This window comes from Lepus europaeus, chromosome 20 (assembly GCF_033115175.1).
Source record: "Lepus europaeus isolate LE1 chromosome 20, mLepTim1.pri, whole genome shotgun sequence".
NCBI lineage: Eukaryota > Metazoa > Chordata > Mammalia > Lagomorpha > Leporidae > Lepus > Lepus europaeus.
The window spans coordinates 3,095,571-3,117,239 of record NC_084846.1 but is presented as its reverse complement, the minus strand read 5'-3'; the positions used below and the strand labels follow the sequence as shown (position 1 = coordinate 3,117,239).

The following is a 21,669-nucleotide window of genomic DNA, read 5'->3' as shown; positions in this document are numbered from 1 at the left end:
GGCGGACAGCTCCTGCCTTTGTGCTGAACCTCAGAGCCCTGTGCCCCAGTCACACATCACCCCACACCAACCCGATCCCCGTGGGGCAGCAAGGGCCCCCACGCACCTTTCTCGGGGGTTGCCTCCTGGGACGAGGGCTCGGACCCAGACTCGGCAGCAGTGTGTTCCCTGCTGGCCTCGGAGCTGACCTCACTGAGTTTTGGGGGACTCTGCGGGGAAGCAAAGCAGGCAGGGGGGAGGGCGTGCTGTGTGGCACTGGCGCCAACGCCGAGCCCCGGCCCGCAGCAGCGGCCCTCAGCGCCCGTCCGCCTGGTCCCTGTGCCTCGCGAGCCCCATCCCTACAGGGCTCCTCCACGTCCCAGGGTACCCTTGGAGCCCAAACACGCCCCCTCGTGGCTCTGCCGGGCCACCTGCGCGGCGGCCTGCGCGAGGCAGTTCTTTGAACACGTCCTTGTGATAGAGGAGCACGTGTGGAGCTGGTGGTGTGGTGCAGCAGGCTAAGTGCCGGTTCCAGTCCCGGCTGCTCCACTTCCAATCCAGCTCCTTGCTCATGGCCTGGGAAAGCAGTGGGAGACGGCCCAAGTGATGCGCCCTGCACCCACGTGGGAGGCCTGGAGGAAGCTCCTCGCTCCTGGCTTTGGCTTTGGCCTGGCTCAGCCCTGGTCCTTTCAATATTTTGGGAAGTGCTCCGCCTTGCGGCGCCGGCACACTGGGTTCTAGTCCCGGTCGGGGCTCCGGATTCTGTCCCGGTTGCCCCTCTTCCAGGACAGCTATCTGCTATGGCCAGGGATTGCAGTGGAGGATGGCCCAAGTGCTTGGGCCCTGCACCCCATGGGAGACCAGGAGAAGCACCTGGCTCCTGCCATCGGATCAGCGTGGTGCGCTGGCCGCAGCATGCTACCACGGCAGCCATTGGAGGGTGAACCAACGGCAAAGGAAGACCTTTCTCTCTGTCTCTCTCTCTCTCACTGTCCACTCTGCCTGTCAAAAATAAAAAAAAAAATAAAAAAAAAAATATATATATTTTGGGAAGTGAACCAGAGGATGGAAGATCGATCTCTCTCTCTCTCTCTCTCTGTAACTCTTTCAAACAAAAACCTCGGAGAAAATTAAAAAAAAAAAAGAAGAAGAAGAAGAGAGCGCGTTGATGTGGGAGAGAAGCAGGAGGCGCATGTGCGTCACGTGAACCCAGACGACGAGGACGGGAACCCTCGGAGGGCCAGGGTCGCAGCCTCGGTGCAATCACTGCGCACTGCGGGGCTGCGCGCTCGCCTGGGGACAGGACAGGGACACAGGAAGCAGGCCGTGCCCAGAACCCTCTCCTGGGTTGGCTGGGCTCTGCCTGCAGCGTGCTTGGGGAGCTGGGAGGCTGGCAGTCGTCGCTGGCGCTGGCAGCCGCGTTCCCAGACCTGGGCAGGGAGCACCCAGGCCCTGTGTCCAGGACTCGGGGGCCCAGCAGCACACGGCTGAGGACAAGCACCTAAGCTGGCCTCTCAGGAGGATGCAGAACCCTGACCTGGTACCAGCCTGGCTCAGAAACACAGCCCTGCCCTACCTTAGGCTGCATCTCCAACGATCGACAGCACTGTCACCTTGCAGGGGTAGTGGCCGCCCCGCGCAACCCTCAACCTGGGCCTGCGGCTAAAAGCCTCCCAGTCTCCAAGTGCGGCCACTCACCAAGACACGTTCGCTCATGTTCTGGCCAAACACAAATTTGTTGCTGGAGCAGTCGGCACTGTTGGTCGAGTTCTCTACACTGAAAAGAAGACGTGCAGTGAGCGTGGGGCCAGGTGTGGAGTAGGGCCAGGCACACGTGCACGCACGAGCAGTCAGACACAAAGACCCTTCGCCTGTCCTACAGAGGGGAAAGCCACATTCCGCCGGCTCCGCGGCTGGCTGCTGCCCAGGGCCACCACCTGCAGCACCAACTCAGGGCCAGCCAGGGCTTCACCCAGGTGCCCGAGCCCAGGGCAGGGAGCGCCAGGGGTCGGAAACTCGCAGCTAACAGGATGCTACGGCATCCAACTGCTTAGGGGTGAGGGCCACACACAGGTCACCGCAGGGACCGCCCCACACACAGCTGTGCCCAGAACGCAGGACGAGAGGCTTGAGGAGGCCTGGACCCGACAGCTGTGGCTTCCCGGGGCCCAAGTCAGGGACGCAGACGGTGGCCCCCAGTGGCTGCAGCTCTGCCTACCACCTGCCTCCTGACCGGAGGGGGGGGGGGGGCGCGGCACAGGGCGCACCTGGAGCTGATATACTGAAGGAAGTAGTTGGTTGCGGCCGGCGTGTCTGAGCTGGGCTGCCCGGCGTTCTCCACGTTGGCTATGTCGATGCTCTCGTTCACCAGCTGGGAAAGACAGGAAGCCGTCACCCTGGAGCGGGGCCCCGCCCGCGCCCTGGCCCCGCAGGGCCGCGCCGCCCTGCCACGCACCTTCACTCTGTCCCGCAGGTTCTGCCCAAACACGAACGCTTGCTGAGCAGCCTGCTCCCGCTTCTCACAGCTCTCCTTGTCCGGAGTCCTGCTGGCCTCACTTCTCTGGGACTCCTTCTCCTACGGAACGCAGCAAAACTGAGAAACAGGAGCGGCCCAGCCACGCTGCTCACGCCACGCCGCTCCCTCGCGCAGGTCCCTGGCCACGGAGGCGTCCTCAGGGCACTGCGCAGCCTGCAGCCAGCTTGGCAAGCCTCCCGGGGGCTGCGGGAGGAAGGCCCTGATGTCACCGGCGCTGACTGACCCAGGGGCCAGCAGGGGAGGCACTTGTGGCCCGGTGGGCCAGCCGCCTTCCTTCCTGTCTGCAGCTGGGGCGGCTTCTCAGTAGGGAGCACTATGGGGCGGCCTGGGCAGGCCATACCAGGAGAGGGTGGGGAGCAACGGCACCCTGCGTTCTCGAGTGGCAGCAGGCCTCCTAGTGGCTGCCAGCCTGCCCGGGTGTCAGGGCTGTTCAGTGAGCACGTGTCTGTGTCAAGGTGGACACGCTGTAGAAAGGGCACATCACTGTCCAACTGTACAGACAATGCAGAGCGCGTGTGAGAACCGGGAGCCGGGGGCCGGGGGCTGGTCAGTGAGCACGTGTCTGTGTCAAGGTGGACACGCTGTAGAAAGGGCACATCACTGTCCAACTGTACAGACAATGCAGAGCGCGTGTGAGAACCGGGAGCCGGGGGCCGGGGGCTGGTCAGTGAGCACGTGTCTGTGTCAAGGTGGACACGCTGTAGAAAGGGCACATCACTGCCCAACCGTACTCCCGAGAAACACCTGCCCTGGGACGCAGACAATGCAGAGCGCGTGTGAGAACCGGGAGCCGGGGGCTGGGGGCTGGGGGCCACGCAGTGTTAGCTGTGGCGCTAACAATTTAAGACAGAAGACACGACGGAGGAAATACACAGCCGGCTCTTCGTGCCTCAGCATGACTATGGAATGAAAATATTTAGGAAAGAGAAAATTCCAGAAAGTTCCAAAAAGCACAACTTCAACCTGCTGGCGCCGAGCAGTACCCCGTACCCGCTTCTGCACCGCGGGAAGACTGCAACTCGCTTGTAAGGTTAGGCCTGCGGCGCCGCAGCGGTACTGGCCACGCAGGCTGGCGCCACGCCCGCACAGCACCTACGTCACGTGAGGCCCTGTCTGTGTGAGGTCGCGTGGAGGCCTTACTGAGGGACTGGCTCACCTGCAGATTTGGGTCTCCTCAGGGGTCTGAAGGCCGACTGGACTGACTGAGAGCCACAGCAGCTCCCTGGGGACGCCACGCCGCCTGCCACAGGGACCTGCGAGTGCAGTCCTCGGTGCGGGAGCTCAGAAATGCCTGGGAACAGCCTGCTGCAGGCACCGAGGTCGGCCAGAGGGCGCCCGCCACTTTTCCTTTCTACGTCTCCAAGCTGCTGCAACGCTGGCCACACACAGGAAGACTTCTGTAACGTCCCCAGAGCTTGCTTGCCTATTTGAGCTGCTGGCCACACGCCACACGCCACAGGACAAAGCTCCCTGCACAACTGGGGCCGCGTACACGACACAGACATGAGGAGGGTTCACCCGGGACAGAGAAGAGTAGATCAGGGGAGAAAGGCCGGTGGCTGGGGTCGCCCACACCCAGGGGCCGGCCGGCCACACAGCCGCAACACCGGCACTGCTCGCCAGAGTTCCCACGCTGGCCACTGTGCTCCCGCTGACTGCGGCAGCCCCGACCCCGCACCCCGCACCGCCTAGAGCGCACACCGCTCTCAGTGCGGGGAGGGGGCTCAGTGGGCCCGGGCCGGCCAGGGAGCTGCAGGCCTCAGGGAATGCACTTCCAGGGTGGGCTTTTGGGCGCCGTCTGCCCACCTCTGCCGTGCTCGTCCCAGGTGGGCAGAGCCTGCAGGGTCACGGTGCTGGAGTGGACACACAGCAGGCAGGGCTGCAATCAGCCCAACGAGAACCCTGGGGCCCCAGCCACAACCGCAGATGGGTTCAGGAGCCGCTGCCCCACTTGCCCGGGTGTCTGACCTCGGCACACAGGATCCTGGGAAGCCCCGCCTCAGGAGCGCCCCTGAGGGCCACCCAAGCCTCACTCGCCACGCTCCCGCCCCCTGACCACAAGAGGCAAGGACAGTGTGGCTGGCACCGCCAGGGATGGGGCAAGACGCTGCGGCCCTTGTGGCTCCCCCCAGACCCACAGCCAGTCAGGCACGGGGCACCAAGAAGGACGGGCCAGCGAGCCATGAGGCCAAGAAGGGAGACGCTGCCTGAGAGCCGCCCTCAGTCACCAGCGAGGCCCAGGGAACAGCCTTGCACCTGCCCTACCCCAGCTGCCCTAGTGTCCTTGTTTGCAAGGCCCAGGAAGGACACGGGCTGCTGGCAGACCCCAGGGACAGGACGGAGCGGGACCTCTCCAGAGAGCTGTGAGCTCTCGGGTGCCCATCAGGACCCTGGAGGAGTCACACGCTGGGCTCCCCCGACCGCAAGCCGCACCCCTCACACTCAGGTTCCCATCTTCCCAGCTGAGCAAATGGCAGCTCGAGGGTGGGGGCTCGGGGACGTGCCACACTTAACTGGAGAGGACACTGGCACTACTACAGCCTGGGCACCTACCTACCAGGAGGCAGAGGGCACGGAACACAGGCAGCAGCTCGTCCCTGGAAATGGGTGGGGTCCAGAACTGCCCCAACCACTGGGCTTTCCAAATGGGGGACGCCACACTACGGCGCCGCTGCCCCCCCTCCCCCCCCAGCGTCAGCCCCCGGCTCTTGACCGGCATCGGGCTCTGCAGCTACATGAAACACACCCCTTTGGGTCCCAGGCTCCTTAAATGAACCGCAGCTGGCTCACTCGCCAGTGTAGACCGGACTCCCCAGGGGCATCTGGGGGGGAAACCAGACACCTCCCAGGCAAAAGCTGTGCCTCTGGGCCAGAGCCAAGGATGCCCCAGCAGGGAAGCTCCCCTGGACGCGTGGAGCCCGGGCGCTCAGTGGAGGGCAGGCTGGTGACTGGCACTGCTACGGCTCTGCTGTGGCACCAGTGCCCCCAGCCTTCTATGCTAGAAGCTTCCTTCCAGGTGGTGAGCTGAGGGGGAGGGGAACCTCTAGGAGGTGGGGACTATGGGGCCATCAGGTTCCTGGGGGCACTGGCCCTCAGAGGGGTGAACGCAGGTCTCAGGGAGTGAGAGCAAACCTGGCTGCAAGTCCCTCTGCCGGCCGCCTCCCCACGGCCTCCCCCCTTGCACGTGCCCTGACCGGGGCTGCCGAGGGCCTCAGCAGGGCTGGCATGAGGCTGCCGGGACGTTCAGCCTCTACACTGCTGAGTACTCAGCTGTCCAGAGCCTCGGGCACGGTTCCACCAATGGGAGCGGGACCACGCCAGTCAGGCTCGGCTGTTCACGGAGACCACTGCGCTAATGCAGGAAGCCTCACAGCAGGCCCACACGGGCTGCTCAGGACAGTGTGCGAACGTAGCAGAACCCCCACTCCCACGGGGCCCACCCGCAGTGCTCCCCGCCCCAGCTCCCACCGACCTCCAGTGCGCATTCCGAGGGGCTCCTCCGGGCGGGGCTGTCGGGGGAGGCTGCTGCCGCTCCGGTGCAGTCTGCTAGGATGCTGACCCCATTGGTGCCGCTACTTGGGACTGCGGGGCAAAAGCAGAGCGGGGGGTGAAGGCGTCCCCTGAGGGCCCCGACCCCCACCCCTGACCTCCTTGTGGAGGAGCTGCACAGACACATAGACATCTTCTATCTGCTCGTTTGCTCCCCAGATGTTTCCAGCAGCAGGGACTGGGCCAGACTAAAGTTGGGAAACAGGAACTCCATCCAGGTCTCCCACGTGGGTGGCAGGGACCCGAACACTTCAGGCACCATGTGCTGCCTCCCAGGGTCTGCAGGAGGCGGCGGCTGGAATCGGGAGTGGGGCTAAGACTCAAACCCAGGCACTCGGACTTGGGACCTGGGTGCTTCACCAGTATCTCAGGCGCTAGGCCGAACGCTGGCCCTGCTGTCTGTCTCCTTTTTTAGGAAAGGAGCCGGCATCTTGACTAAAAGTCACAGATTGTTAGGAAAAAACCCTGAAACTAAAACCTCACGGAGGCAGGGATAGCCAGCCTATCTTTATTCCAAAAGAACTGTGTGTACTTCCAGCGTGTTTGAAAGCACTACTGCTAATTTAGGGAAAGGAACAAGAGAGCACGCGAGGGCACAGCTCCTTCGGAGCAGGGCACTGCAGGGTCCCAGCATTTCCCCGCAGTCGAAGCCGCCGGGGGCTTCCCCTTTCCTCGTGCTGTCTCCCAGAGCCCTCAGCCACAGGCAGGCGCCCGGAGAAGGTGAGCAAATTCAGGGTGGAGGGCAGCCACGGCGGCGGAGCTGCCCCAACCGTCGCCATAGGGCACGGGCGGCTGACCCAAAGGCCCCGCAGGTCTCAGGTGGGGAAAAGCCTCACGCCACCGTCACAGGAGCAGCCCGGCTTTTAGGAAGGCGGTGAATGAACAAAGCGCTTCTGCCCCCAGGACCCCAGAACCGCTCTCAGCCAGGGGCCTCCAGGAGGCCATGGAGTGGCTCACCACGGAACATGCTGGGGCGCGGGTGGGGCGGAGTTAAAGGAGAATCAACCTTTATTCCTCGTCCGAGTGCACCGGGCGGCGGCTCCTTACCAGTCTGTGGCAGGGCCTTCGGCTGTGGGGCCTGGAGGACTGCCGGGCGGAGCACACTCCGCTGCTGCTCCTTGGGCTTCTGGCTGGGAAGACCTGCAACACAAGCGGCTTTCCCAGGGCCTGGACTCCCGCAGGATGCACAGCAGCCCCGCCCAGGGCCCCTGCCACGCCCCTTGCAGCCGGGCAGGCGACCTCGTCTCCACGGCCACACTGGCCGAGTGCGGCTACTGCCGCTTTCACGTGTGACGGACCAGGTGACAGGGGCCAGGTCTGTGGGCTACTGCAGGGACAGGGGAGCCACAGGGGAGCGAGGCACAGCGGCTGTCCTGGTGCTGGACTCCTGAGCCAAGGAGACAGAGTGGGAGGCAGCCAGTTCACGGGTGACTCCCCAGTAACTGCGGACTGTGCCTGCTCAGAGACCAAGAGGAAGGGTCCTGCCTGGACCCCTAACCCCGGGCAAGACCACACTGCTCAGCAGGGGTCGGCAGGTGGAGCTGGGCAGGGGGGCCACCGCTCATGCCAAGATGGTCTGCCCCTCTGGCCCCTGCTCCTCCTCTCCTGGGCTCCGGGTTCCCACTGGCTGGCCCGTGCCTCCCTGGCCAAACAGGCTCACTGCAGAGCAGCTCTCCAGGGCTCCCAGGGCGGCCTGCAAGGTGTGGGAAAGCCGTCCCCTCATCTTCCACAGCGGCCACCCACCTGCACTGGGCGCCTGGCCGTGGATCAGCGTCGGTGGCTTCAACCGGAACCCGCTGCTCTTTTCCTCTGCAAGACAAGCCACAAGGTAAGGTCAGCAGGCGTCCCTGGGGCGCCAGGCTGGGAGGGAGCCAGGGCAGGACCAGAGGGCTCCCGCGGCCCAAGGCAAACGGTTCCGAATCACAACAGAAACGCAGAAGCTGGGACGAAAGAGAGAGAGCCCAAGAGGGCAGGAAGTGCTGGCTCTGAGACAGACTGCCGACGGGGCCAGGAGGGAGAAGAGCAAGCCAGGACACTGACCTCAGGGAGGACCCGAGCCCCCCAGGGCTGGGCGGGAAGCAAGGCTGCCCTCTGCTGCCGGCCCAGGAGCTGAGCCGCTGGCAAAGTGCAGGTCTGCAGGCCTACGGTGTCGGGGGCCACAGAGCCAAGATCCCTTCCCAGGGCTCCCATCCGCCAGAGGCTGGCTGCGCCCCCACCAGCAGACGTCTGGGGGGAGGATGTGTTCCGCAGAACACCACAGGCGACATCTGCGGGGCTCGCTCTCGTTCCAGATGTGCTCGTGGCGCGCTGCCAGGCCTACAACGAGCACCCAGAGCTCGAGGGGTCAGACCCCCAGGGGCTCCTCTTGGGTGTCCCGGCAGCTGTGCCCACCTGGGGGTGCGGGGCGTCCTAGCGGCCAGGGAGTCACAGTCACCAGAGCTGGCCTTGCTGCGGTGCTAGGGAACAGTGCAGCGTGGGCACTGGCACTACGGTGCGGCAGGCTGACATGCCACAGCCTGTGTTAACTTCTGATCCCGTTCCCTGCTAACAGGCCTGGGGAGGCAGCAGATGATGGCCCAAGTAGTTGGGTTCCCACCAGCCACGTGGGAAGCCTGGATGGAGCTCCAGGCTCCTGGTTTCAACCTGAACCAGTCCTAGCTGTTGCAACCATTTGGAGAATAAACCAGTAGTGGAAAGTCTCTGTCTCTCCCTCTCTATATAACTCTACCTTTCAAATAAGGATATCTTATTTTTTTAAAGTGTTTTTATTTTAAAGATTTTATTTATTGTATTTGAGAGGTAGAGTTACAGACAATGAGAGGGAAAGGCAGAGAGAAAGGTCTTCCTTTTGTTGGTTCACTCTCCAAATGGCCACAACGGCCAGAATGTGCCAATCCAAAGCCAGGAGCCAGGAGCCAGGTGCTTCTTCCTGGTCTCCCATGGGGTGCAGGGCCCAAGCACTTGGGCCATCCTCCACTGCCCTCCCGGGCCACAGCAGAGAGCTGGCCTGGAAGAGGAGCAAACGGGACTAGAACTGGTGCCCATGAGGGATGCTGGTGCCGCAGGCAGAGGATTAACCTGCTGCGCCATGGCACCAGCCCCTCAAATAAGGATATCTTGAAAACAAACCAGAACCAGAAGGCGCACTTCTTGCTGGCTATGTGCTTAGCCCAACTTCCCTCCCTGGGCAGCAACACAAGCCAGTGACTCTGGCACCAGCCAGAGTGAAGGAGCCAAGCCCAAAGGCGTCCGCCCCCTGACTGAGCAGTCACCCCGGGCAGGAGGAGGAATTGTGGCCTCATGGTCTTTTTCAGGAGCTGCATGTGGAGCTGTGTTCCCGGCTGCTGACTTAGAGAATGCACAGGAAGCTCTTGGTGCTGGCGTCCACGACTGAGCCTTGAGCCCAGGCCAGGCTGCACAGTGCGGGTGGCAGGCCAGGCCCACTGCCGCCACAGGCCAGACACAAGGTCGAGCCCAGAGCCCGGCCATGTGCACGTACATAGGAAACCCGCGCCAAACACAGCAGCACCTGGGCACGCAGGTGCCATACACCTCACACCTCCCTTCCTTCCCTCAGAGCTCCCACTATTCTCATTTCTGAGGTTTATTGATTAATTTTCATCCACTTGGAAGGCAGAGCGGGAAAGATGGACAGAAATGTTTTCCCCTGTTGGCTCATTCCCCAAATGCCAGGGCTGGGAGAGGCCACACCCAGGAGCCGTCAAGTCCACCCAGGTCTCCCACAAGTACTTGGGAACTGGAGCAGCGAGGATTTGAGCTGGCACTCCAACACGGGATGTTGGCACCTGCTGTTCCACGCCTATACCCCAGGCCGCACTTACGGCACTGCGGACTCGGGGGCCAGAGGGCCCAGGGCAGCGGGGAAGTGTGTTCAGAGGGTGGCCAACTCTGCAGGCCTCAAGCCACGGAATCGGATGTGATCTTCCCCCCTCCTTCCAGAAATGTGCTTTTGCGGCAGCACGGCCAGGGTGCGATGCAGACGAAGCAGTGTTTCCCTCGGTGGGTGCCTGAGGCTCAGCACACAGCCCAGGCCCCAGCCCGCAGGCCAGCACTGCGGTGGACAAAGTCCTCCGTGGGGCAGCCTTCGTCCTCCCAGCAGGCTGCCGTCCGAGGGCGCCTTCTGCACACCGAGACAGGCCCCATGCGACGTCTCAGGGGCTCCAGGAAAACACCCAGGAGTTAAACCTGGTGTGTAGCAGATGTTGGAAAGGACCCAAGAGCAGGCAGCCTGGCAGGACAGGCGCTTGGCCCGGTTGAGGACGGAGAACGAGGAAACCCGCAGAGGGCAGAACAGGTTCCCCACCCCCACCCCCAGCTTCAGACAGGCGAGGTGGGGATGTGCAAGGGGAAGCCCCCACATGGCTCAGAGCATCCAGGGATGCAGTGGGTGAACTCCAAGGTCATAAGGGTAAAAGCGGACTGAGGAAGTACTCCAAAGGCAGGGAGACAGGGACTCGACCCCTGCTGTGAGGGACAGCTGTGGCCCAGGGGCACGGCCTCGAGGTAGGGGAGGTGCGAGCACTTTATCACTGCCCCAAGTCTCCGGGCTAAGGAGCAGAAGATGGTGAGGTGGTGGACAGGCAGCAAAGGACAGCAATGTGCTGTATGGACGGGACGTGGATCCGGGCAGCGGGGCCAGAGGCCACGGCTGTGTTCAAGCCCACAAGATGGCTGAGGACAAGGGTTTGGGGGAGAGGGCAGAGGTGATCTGTGACTCCAGAACCCGAGGCCACGAGGGATGTGTAACCCAGCACGGCAGTGCTCCTGACAGCCTCGGCCGGAAGGCAGGCCACGGGTGGTAGCGGTGGGGGGGACCACCTGGCATCACCTACAGGCCACGTGGCCTCAGGGACTTCTTCAGGATGAGGGCAGGGGTTCAGCTCCAGCGGTCCGCTTTGAGACTCAGAGCAGGAGTCTGATCGCTGGAACGGTGCCACCAATCAATCCACAGCCAAACGCTGCTGCCGCAGGCCCTGCCAGCTGCCTCCTGCCCTGGACGCCGACAGCCCGCTTTTGAAGTCAGCCATAAATCTACGTCAGGCAGGCCGAGGAACAGGACTCGCGTTGTTAACCTCGCTCATTAAATCTTTTATGGGGAATTTCAGTCATGTGGGAGAAACTTTCAGGAAATCCTGAAGTTCTCTAGTGAAAGACCAAAAAAGGCAGGCTCGTCTCCCGGCAAGGGATCAAGCTGTTCGCCTTTACGTTTCAAAGCCATGATTAAAATCTATTTATCTGAGCAGATCAAGGCGGCATTAATGAATGTGAGAACTTTACACAGAGACAGGGCCCAGGAAACCGCACCCTGCACAGCAGTGCCCTGTGTGCTGGGACAGGGAGGAGGCGAGGTGCTGGGAGGTCTTTTTACTGGACTGTTTGATTTGCTCTTTGAGAAATCAGTATGACTATACGGCTTGTGTGAACTTTAGAAAGACGGACACCACGTCTTACGTTTTGCTTTGCTTTACACCAAGACTAAAACCTGCAGCCAGGTGCTGCCGCAGAAAGAGAAAATTCACACTGGGTTCCGCAGCCACGAGCTGAGGAGCTGGAAAAGCCCCCGCCCCTCCAGGAGCGGCCCAGGACCTGGCTCCACATGCCTACCCTCACCCAAGAGCAACCACCTGCATTTCAGTGCGCCCCGGGGACTGGCAGGAGGCAAGGGTGGGCGCGGGCTCGCCGGGCTCAGAGTCCAAGGTGCCCGCAGAGGACTCAGACGGTTGATGGCATGAAGACAGCCATTGTGTTTTATGCTGTTGGCAAGGAGGTACAGGCAGGAGAGAGAACAAGAGGACAAAAGAGCCAACAGGCAGGGTGCACGCGCGGGCACCCTGCCCTGGAGGCCAGATGTCGAGCCCATGGCTTGAGGGTCCGCACATCAACAGGGTGAAGGAAATTCGCCTCTCCTGGCAGCAACAGGCGCCTCCAGCCAGGCCCCCTCGACCTGAGGGCTCACTGTGTCCTGGCCGACTCCTGGCTGCCCGCCTTGCCGCAGGCCCGGCAGGGGCAGCAGCCATGGGAGCGGAGGGCACAGGAGGCTCCACCCTCACTTGTCACTTGTCTAAGCTCTTAGTTCACATAACTGCCTGCTTCCTGAGCTGCCGCCACAGGTGAAGCGGGATTCACTGAGGACTAACAGTGCCGTGAGGGCAGGCGGCCGCACGGAGTGCGGGGCAGGGCAGAGACTCCCAAGTTACTGGTACCACGTCTGTTGTCCACGTCCCCGCTCAGCGAGAGCCGAGGCCCTCCGAAGGGCCGGTGCGCTGGGGCACAGGGGGTTTTATGTGGGCCAGAGGGGAGAGGGACACCGCAGTGCTCCTCTGCCGGCAGCCTATGACCACAACACAGCGCCTCTGCTCTCCTATGTGGTGCCAGCAGTAGCCGTAACGGGGGGGAAGCAGATGCTACCAGTCCTGTGGGAACACCAGGCAAGAGCACAGCGCTCCATATCCTGGCGTGCAGACCGTCTGCAGACTCCCCGGCACCGGTGCCCCAGGGACCACAGGCAGTGGCGGAGGGTCCAGTGTGCCACAGAATGACCTGCAGGGTTGTCGCCCATGTCGCACACTCCGGGAACACCTGCACTGCTCCTGCACACAGACAACGGCCGAGTGTCCCCTCTCATGGGGGCTTCCTTAAGGCTCAACTGCAGGAACGACTTCGACCACGCAGCTGGAGAACCTGTCCCGAGACACACGTCTCCAAGTCGGCACTGCAGACGTCCGAGACCGAGACCCTGAGGTAACGCGCGGCGATGCAGCCGTCGCTACCGCCTCGTCTGCCGGGACGTCCCCGGGCGGGGGGCTGAGGCTCAGGTTCTCCACGCCCCCCAGGCAGCAGCCACAACCCCGTCTGTGCCAGGAGCCTGGCCCTGTCCTGCGCTGGCCTTTGAGCCCGCGGGTGCTCAGAGTGCACCACACACCCAGGGCCGCCTCACCCTCAGCCCACCTGTCTGAGCCCAGGCCCTGCCCCTTCGGGAGCTCAGGGCGTTGTGCCCTGCTGGGGCCTCTGGGCTTGCTGGTTCCTGTGTGTGTGCACATGTGTGTACATGGTTCCTGTGTGTGTGCACATGTGCGTGTACATGGTTCCTGTGTGTGCACGTGCGTGTACATGGTTCCTGTGTGTGTGCACATGGTTCCTGTGTGTGCACATGTGTGTACATGGTTCCTGTGTGTGTGTGCCTGCGTGACTGTGGGTCTGCTGGGGCCTCTGGGCTTGCTGGTTCCTGTGTGTGCACACATGTGTGTACATGGTTCCTGTGTGTGCACACGTGTGTGTACATGGTTCCTGTGTGTGTGTGTGCCTGTGTGACTGGGTCTGCTGGGGCCTCTGGGCTCGGTTCCTGTGTACATGCGTGTGCACACGTGACTGTGTGGGTCTGGCTCCTCCACTGGCACGCAATGCCAGGCACATCAAGGGCACTGCACCCCTCCCCTTCTGTCCACAGGGATGGCCAGCAGCTTGGAGAGAGGACGTGCAACAGCCAGAGCCTCCGCCAGGCTCTGCAGCCCAGCCTTCCTCTACCCCGACAGAGGGCTTCGTGAGACGTGAGCCCTCCTCCTGACGGAGGCCGAGACTCGGACGGGAGCCGGGCAGGGGACAGACGACGGACGGAAGTGCCGGAGAAGGCGGGTGCCTGGCACGCAAGGTGAGCTCACCTGGCTGTGAGGCGGGGAGCTGGGTCAGTGAGGACGTTCTTTCTCGCTTGACAGGAGGGCAGTAGTTGCCATCTTCCCGGTCAGAATCTACAGGAAACAAAGGGGACGAGAACCGTCAGGCTGCTTCCTTCCCAACCACGGAAGAGGCCACCGGTTCCGGAGACATCCTTACCTTCTCCCCCTTCGGGACTGGAGCCGCCAGCTGACCTCTGAAACAGAGCACACGGGAGGGCGGTGAGACGGTGCCCAGCGACCAGACCCGGACACCTCTGAGTGCACAGCGCCGAGGGCCAAGTCCCCGAGCTGAGCCTGCCACTCGTCCACAGCACCTCAACCAGCCGCTGAAGAAACTCCTGCGTCTGGCCCACAGAAACACGTGCCAAGGAACCTGCCCAGCGGGCGGGAAAGTACTGACAGCACCAGGGCCCCCGCGCCAGCGCTGCCAGACTGCACCTGCCCAGTGCCCAGGCCACCCTCTAGCACGAGGGCGGCGGGCTGCTGACAATGGACACGGAGCACCCCTCCGGGCAGTTTCTGCTCTCATCCTGGAACATCCTAGGGCATGCACTCCTGCCTCCCTCCACAGGCTTTCATTTACAGAGCAGGGAAAAGCGGGCAGAGCTTCAACGCTCCAGGCCGAAGTGCACAATCCCCAGATACAACCCTACAGCTCACAGAACAGCCACAGGCCAGGAGGGCGCGGCGGCAGAGCTCCCTCCATTACCAAGCTCTCACTGCAGGACTGGGTAACTGGCGACAGACTACAGACTTTGTTACAGAACCCCCCCCCCCCCCCACGTGCTGGACTCGGGACGTGTCGCTCTCCAGGGCCGGGACGCCTCCTGGCCCTCCCAACGCTCCGTGTAAGAGCAAGCAGAACAGTCAAGGTTCTTATTTTCAAGAAGGCTCCCCAGGGGTCAAGTCGAGCCAAACGAGGACCGCCTGCCCCCAAGAGCTGCGAGCTGCGAGGGATGAAAAGCTGGTGCGCTTGGAGCGCTTTGCCAACTGCAATAAATAAATCAGGAGCCAAGCGGAGCCAGAAGCTCCTCCCTCGGGGGGCAGGGCGGCCCATCTTTCCATAAAGGGGCAGACAGCCTGCACTTCTGGCTTTGTAAGGGCCACATTTGCGCTCTGCCGTATACTCCTTGCTTTTGTTTTTATAATCCTTTAAGAATGTAAACACCGTCTGCGCTCGCTCGCAGGCTGTGGACTGGAATGTGCAGCAGTGACTCTCCGGAGGGCAGCTGCCCAGTCAGCTCACGACACAAGGACTGGACCCCAACCTGGGTGACCGCCAGGCAGGGGGACTGTGAGCCCGAGGAACACACAGGGGCGCCACCAGTCCCTGGGCAACTGCAAACACCAGTCCCAGCTGAACTAACCACTCGGTCCCAGGCGAGCCTGCGAGTGAGCACCACGTTCACCGCTTCAGGGCCGGACCGTGAGCGTGGAAAGAAAACCACCCCACCCCGCACTGGGCCAGCGTGGAAGCTTCCGCGCCCAGGCCTCGGCTGCTCGAGCCTAGTGCCTCCTTTCCAGGGACGGTGCTGAGGTTCCTGGGCTAACACAGGCAGCACGTGTGCCCATGCCCAGGGCCCTGCCAACAGCCAGGCCAAGCTCCTGGTGCCTTCTGACTGCTCACGCCTCACGCTGGCTGTGGCCATGCTCTCAAGGCAAGCTGGCTTCCACTAGATGCCGGGACAGGCGTGACAGGAGAGCCGAGGCTGTGACGTGAGCCTCTCCTGGAAGTTACGAAGAGCGTCCCAAGACCAGAACCAGAGCAGGGGCTGAGACCCCTCCTGCTGCGCCCAGACACGCATCTGAAAGCCCAGTGCGGAGTCGCCAGGCCGGCATCAGCCCCCTCTCCTTGGGGGACGCCAGTGGGATGCAGGCTCCAGGTACCGGTTCACCTCACACTCAGCCCAGGGAGGCAGCATCTGCACACCCGGCTGCTGACGCCGTGGCCTAGAACTCCGGGGGCCTCAGTCACCCCATCCCGGGCCTCCCCCAGGCCCACCCCTCTTCACAGCCTCCTCTCAGGGGGCATCCCCAGCCTAGTGTAGGTGCCACCTCTCCTCCCACCTCATGCTGAGGGCAGGCTATGTTCTGTGGCCCTAGCCCTTCTCTCCCAACCCAACAAGCACGCCCACTGTACAAAGCCCTTCCACGGGGGCCTTCGGGTTGACTGCTGGGACCTGGGCTGGCCATCCTCTCTCAGGTCTCTGCCACATTGTCCAACGACGCCCTGGGTCGCAGGGTCTTCACGTGCCGCACACATTCCTCTGTGGCACTGATTCTGATTCCGTGACTGGGCCGGCAAGCTCACCAGACCCCGAGTTCCAGGAGAGAAATGGTTCTTGGCACACAGGTGCTCATGGGCCCGTGGTCAGTGACAGGACCCTACATGCCAGGCACCCCATGCCAGCCTCACAGTGGGAGGCACCAATACAATCGTGGCCACGGCCAGGGGCCCCGAGTCTCCCTCCTGCTCCACAGCTCTGCGCAGGACACCCCACTGTCATGACCCCAAGAGGCCTCCATGCCCGCCCTCAGCCTGCAGTGACCCACGCGAGTTTCCAACTTGCACTCTGGCTCCAGTGCGGTGGGAGAAGGCACTCGGACTTCGATCTTTTCACAGCTGGGACGAGTTCTGCCGCCTGGGCCGCGTGCACTGGACACACCCTGCCGGCGGTGTCCCCATGGGCTCCATGCTCCACAAGTCCCGCCTCATTGCTGGTTGCAGAGGACGCCGACTGCTGGGCGGGATCGGCCAGCTCCAGTGCTGCGGGCTGAGCTCTGCGTATCCAAGGCCTCCTCACAAGCCACCCCTCGCAGGGCCTCAGGTCTCCGTAAGAACGTGCTGGGTGCTGGAGATCACCTCCCCTGAGCAGGGTGCCCAACGCTGGGCTCCCTCCCGGCCTCTCGCAGTCTGTGCGGTGCTGGCTGTGGCCGGAGAACAGGAGCATGCTGGGCGACGCTGGAGCCCGCCTTCTCCCTCCCCCACGCCTGGGGCATCAGTGCAGCTCCCCCGCAACGGCTCATGGAGCCCCGTCCACCACCGCTCACTGCACAGGCCCTTTCGCCAAGCTCATCACGTTTGGGCACACCCCCGTCACCTCTAGGCTCAACACGTCCACACCATTGCCTCTCACATCTCGCTACGCAACACCTAGGATGCTGTGCGGAGGGAGCCCGTCCCTCGCCCAGCTCGGCCAGACAACACGCAGACACCCCTAGGGCCCTAACCTCAAACTGCCGTGTGGTACGCAGCCAAGGCCCGGTAAGGACAGTACCGGGGCAAATGCTGCTGGGCTACCCAGAGGGGCTGCAACGGCTGCCTCTGCGGTCAGCTGCGGTGGACACGTTGGCTCTCCCAGACGTCCTCAGCGGAGCCCCCAGTGGGGCCTCCCTATCCCGCACCCTGCTACGTGGAGGGCCTTCTCAGGAGAGGGCTAAGCTCACTGGCGGCTGCCTCCCGCCGCGCACCCCATAGCGGGGAAAGCTGGGGGACAAGCTGGCGGCAGGAAAGCCCCTCCGGCCGCGCGGGCCCGCACAGCTTCACCAGCGCTGGCCACATTGCTCAGACACGGCAGGCCGGGCCGGAGCTGCTGCACGGACTCACACAGGCTGACAGCCCAAGGCCCAGTCACTGCGACAGGGACCCCCGTGAGGATGTGTGTCCTCTACTTCCCCTCCACAGACCCCACCGCTGCGAGGCGCAGCAGGATGGAGATGTCCCAGAGTAAACAGGGAAGCAGGTGGCGGGGCAGACAACCTCCTGCTTCTCTTGGGCCTGACGGGGGCTCATTCCAGTGCCACACCCGACCCCCGAAGGCAAAGGGGGACACCTGCTCTCCGTGCAGAAGATGACAGCAATGCCACAACCGCGACTCTCACTCAGAACCAGCCCTGGCGAGGCTGCCCGGCGTGTGCTTGCAAGGAGCAGGGAGGGGGCGGCGCCAGAGGCTGCTCTGCAGAGGCAGACGGCGCGCGAGCAGCAACGCACGCCCGGCCAGACCGGAGAGCAAGCTTCCCCGGACAGCGGCCCCCGCCGGGCCTGGGTCGTCCTGGAGAGCAAGCTTCCCTGGACAGCGGCCCCCGCCGGGCCTGGGTCGTCCCGGAGAGCAAGCTTCCCCGGACAGCGGCCCCCGCCTGGCCTGCGTCGTCCCAGGGAATCCCCGCCCGGGCGCAGCAGTGACAACGCATGGTGGTTCCAGGCCCTTCTCCCCTCTTAACCCACAAGCATTCCCACTGCACCAAAGCAGCTGTGTGGGACGCAGACCAAGACCTGGGCCGGTGGGAGAGGCCACCAGGCCACCAGCTCCGAATCTTTATCAAGCAGGTGGTCAGTGAAACAGCAGGCGAGAAGCCACCTCCAAAGGCTTGGCTGCTGCCGGCGGCGAGGGTCAAGGCCCCTGCAAGGTGAAGGGGAGCTGTCCGGCCACAGGGGCCCAACCAGTCGCCTGTGAAACTTCCCGGGGGGCTCTAAGAACCACGCGTGAAGCTTGGCTGGGCCCCAGCAGGATCATCAGTCCAGTGCGATTCCGTAGGACCCGGAGCTCGGTCTGCACGCAGTCTGGCCTCTGTCCAAGTGCTCTGCAGGCCGGCAGGTGTCCTGGCACTCGCTCCTCCAGGGCCAGGGCTCTGATGAGATGAAGGATGGCAGGGGCAAGGAGCTCTCCGCTTTACCTTGTGGCCAGGGGGCCTGGAGTCGAGAGGGCGGGCCAGCACGACGGGGAGGCCTGGGGTAGGCGTGGCTGGTTTCCTGGACCCCACAGTGGGACCCAGCAAGATCCCACACGTGTGGTGTTGAAGGAGAAGAGCCTTGGCCGCAAGGCAGCGCCGTCAGGCTCCACCCGGCTTGGCTCACGGCCTGACTGACCTAAGTCAAGTCTACCCTGCCTTCAACAAGCCAAGCAGTAGAGAAGGCCGACTACGGGATGCCGCGAGCGACCTGGCAGGGTTTACTCTGCCGAGGGCCAGGCAGCAAGCCCCAGCTGGCTCAGAGCAGTCCCCACGCCTCGTGACAACGGTGCTCCGGGCCCTCAGCAGGACACTGGTACACGGGTCCTGGCTCAGCCCAAGGCCCCGCCTGCACCTCTCCGCACGAGTGCCTCTGACCCAAAGTCCAAGGGGATCGAGAAGCGAGGCCCTCGCAGGACGCTTCCTGGGCGGGCCTCTGGGAGAAGGGCGGCTGTCCCATCTGCCTCTCTGAACCCTGCTGGGAAGAGGGGCCCAGGCGAGCTGGGCTTTGGGAACGCAGGGCCTGAGCGAAATCCCCACCGAAGCTCATCCACTCTCAGAACCGTCTCCTGTGCCCCCAAGAGTGCGCACTCAGCTCACGAGAGGTCTCCAGGAGCTGCTCTGCCAGAAAAGCAAAAAGCGCCAACACCTCCCATACCTTGTGCTGTGGCCCTGGCGCTCGCTCACGTGAGGGTCGTACCGTGGCGCCAGCTTTCTTGTGGCTTCCGAGTCTGCCCCACTGCCCCAGACCCCTCTGTGCCACGAAGGATGCCCCCAACCCCGGCACATGGACTGTTTCTTCTTCCATCTCACACTGATTCCTCCAAGATGTGAAAACAGAGCTCCGACCGCACTTTGGCTGAACACCACTTCTTCCTGCGTATCCTAGGGTTTTCTGGCTGAAACTGAATTGTCATGGTTTTCTTAAGAACGGGGGACTGGTGTGTGACAGAAGGAAGCGCTAAGGTCTGGCTGGGGCAGGGCCTGGGGTCTTCTTGGAAAGAGTCCTTGCTCCCTGTCTTCGGTCAGCAGCTACCTACAGGATGGAGCAGTCAGTCCTGAGTGCAGGACGGTGTTTACCTGGCCCAACTCCTCAAACTTCCAAAACCCCAGACATTGCTTGTTCTTCAAGGTCCACCGTCTTCTCCACCTAGGGTCTTCAAAAGCCCTCTTAATACAAAGAGAAAGGGCTCAAGGGCTCCCTCTGGATTCAAAGGAAGAGTCTTTTCTTCTTCCTGCTTTGGTTGAAGACAGGCAGTTCACCGCCTAACCACGTTCCGCACACAATCAGTCTGGCAAAGCAACCTGCACCAGACACCTCCTCTTCCCATGGACACGGGGAGCCCGGGCTGCTCGGGTTCCTGGGACCCTGCACACGAATGCCCGAAGTCAGGGAAAGGAGGAGGAAAAATGCAAGTGGGGAGACGGGGGCAAATTTGGCTCGGAAGGTTCTCCCCGACTAGTCAGCTTCCCTGCCGCCCCTCGCGTCTCTTTCAGGAAACAGATCAGCGTCTTGCTATGGGGCAGAGTCCCGTGAGAAACGCCTAGCAGAGGGGCTCCTCTCCCAGTGCTGCCGCAGCCTGACTCAAAGGGAGCTGGAGGAATTCCTGTTGTGTTTGTTACCCTCAGCTGCTTACAATGGTCTGGGGTCTGGATCTGAGGGGCCGAAAGGGAAGGGGCCGTCTGGGCGGGATCCCTGGGCAGCGGGAGTGCTGGGTGGTGTGGACTTACCCCTGCCAGTTCTCGCGGCAAAGGAGGAAGCCGGGCTTCAGGAGCGGGAGGCGGAGGAGTGCTGGCGGAAGTGCTAGTGGGGGCAGGAGGCTCTAGGGCACGCTCACCAGCTGACGCGGGGTGACCCGTGCCGTGGGGGGGGGGCTCAGCCTCCCCCCGAGGCTCCTCTCCCGAATCCGACAAGTCTTTTTGCTCTGCAGAGGACTGGGAGCAAAAAAGACAATTTTCCTTCAATGTGAATAAAGGCTGCACCGAGGGACGGGGCGGGCAGGGGCAGGGGCAGGGGCAGAGCCAGAGAGCTTCCCCACTGCCTGGGAACGGGCCGAAAAGCAAAGGCGAGCTATCGTGTGTTGCTCCACAAAGCCCGGCCCTCCTGGCTCCCAGGGGGGCCCGTGAACGTGGACCTGGGGCTGTGCGACTTTGCAAGGAGCGTGGACGTGTGTGGGAGCAGCCGCAGTCTGTAAACCCCAGGGAGGCCTGGCCCAGGCCGATTCTGCTGGGAGCGTCCAGCGAGGAGAGGCCCTGCTCGGCCTGGGAGCAGCATGATGGAGCTGGAGACTGCTGAGCCCCGAGGGGCTGAGGGGCTCCTCACAGACGGCGGGAGGAAAGGCGGGAGGTGAGCCTGGAATAGTCACAGCCGGGCAGAAAAGGGGGAGTCCAGGCCAGAGGCTTCCGCGTCTCCCGTGGGTCCTCCAGCACCTCTCACCTCGCGCTGACTCAAGGTGCGTTGAGGTGGGGAGGGTTCCTTGCTCTGTGCGTGCAGGTGTGGGCTGAGACACTGAGAGCTGGTTTTCTACCACTGGGCAGGAGTTCAGCCGAAGGAGGGGCTGCCAGCAGAGCCGCTTGGCCAGGATTCTCCCAAGCTCACCCCAAAGAGACCAACCAAAGGCTTATTTGGAAATCAGTCACAGCAAATGGAAGCTGGTTCCAGAAATCTCGACCCCCAGTGTCCCCAGTGTCCTTTCAGGTGGCTCCATGGGCTGGAAGCTCTGTGGCCACCACTCTAGCCGCCTTCCTTGAGGAATGGTCGTGCCTGTGGTGTCCCAGAGCCTCCCACGTGGCAGCATGCGACAGCACAGAGCCACCTGTCACCCGTGACCGAAGGCTGCGGGGCAGACTGGCTGGCGCTGTGTACTCTGGGTGAGGGCCGTGAGACAGGGCCGAGCGCGGCCTCGTAACGTGCGATCGTGAGGGACAAAGCACTACGTGAAGAGGACTTTCGAGAACTTCCCATCAAAAATCCTCAGGAAAGCAAAACCACGTTAACCCATCTGTGTGTCCCAAGAGTCACCAACGGGACACCACCAGTTCTGTGTCCAGGGGACGTGCAGCGACACCCAGGCCTTCCCACCGAATGGCACTGCTGCCCCCTCAGCCCCCGTGGCTCTTCTTACCTAGAATCACTGGGTTACTTTAACCCCTACCTTGGAATGCCCTCCTGGGGGACTCAGA

The 21,669-nt window shown here is 62.9% G+C and overlaps 1 protein-coding gene across 6 annotated transcripts in view; it reads right to left on the bottom strand.

Moving 5' to 3' along the window:
* The window catches only part of RANBP3 (RAN binding protein 3), a 48,159-nt gene that overhangs the window by 5,119 nt on the left and 21,371 nt on the right, over positions 1-21,669 (bottom strand). For 3 of the 6 annotated variants that reach the window (XM_062178807.1, XM_062178805.1, XM_062178806.1), the window contains exons 3-12: positions 20,218-20,421; positions 13,916-13,952; positions 13,744-13,830; positions 7,808-7,873; positions 7,112-7,204; positions 5,988-6,097; positions 2,435-2,554; positions 2,247-2,350; positions 1,678-1,756; positions 107-209 (exon numbers count right to left, since the gene is read on the bottom strand). In XM_062178807.1, coding sequence (XP_062034791.1) covers positions 107-209; positions 1,678-1,756; positions 2,247-2,350; positions 2,435-2,554; positions 5,988-6,097; positions 7,112-7,204; positions 7,808-7,873; positions 13,744-13,830; positions 13,916-13,952; positions 20,218-20,421 — 1,003 coding nt within the window. The remainder of the gene's footprint in view (positions 1-106; positions 210-1,677; positions 1,757-2,246; positions 2,351-2,434; positions 2,555-5,987; positions 6,098-7,111; positions 7,205-7,807; positions 7,874-13,743; positions 13,831-13,915; positions 13,953-20,217; positions 20,422-21,669) is intronic. The other 3 variants (XM_062178810.1, XM_062178808.1, XM_062178809.1) reach the window with 1 other exon arrangement.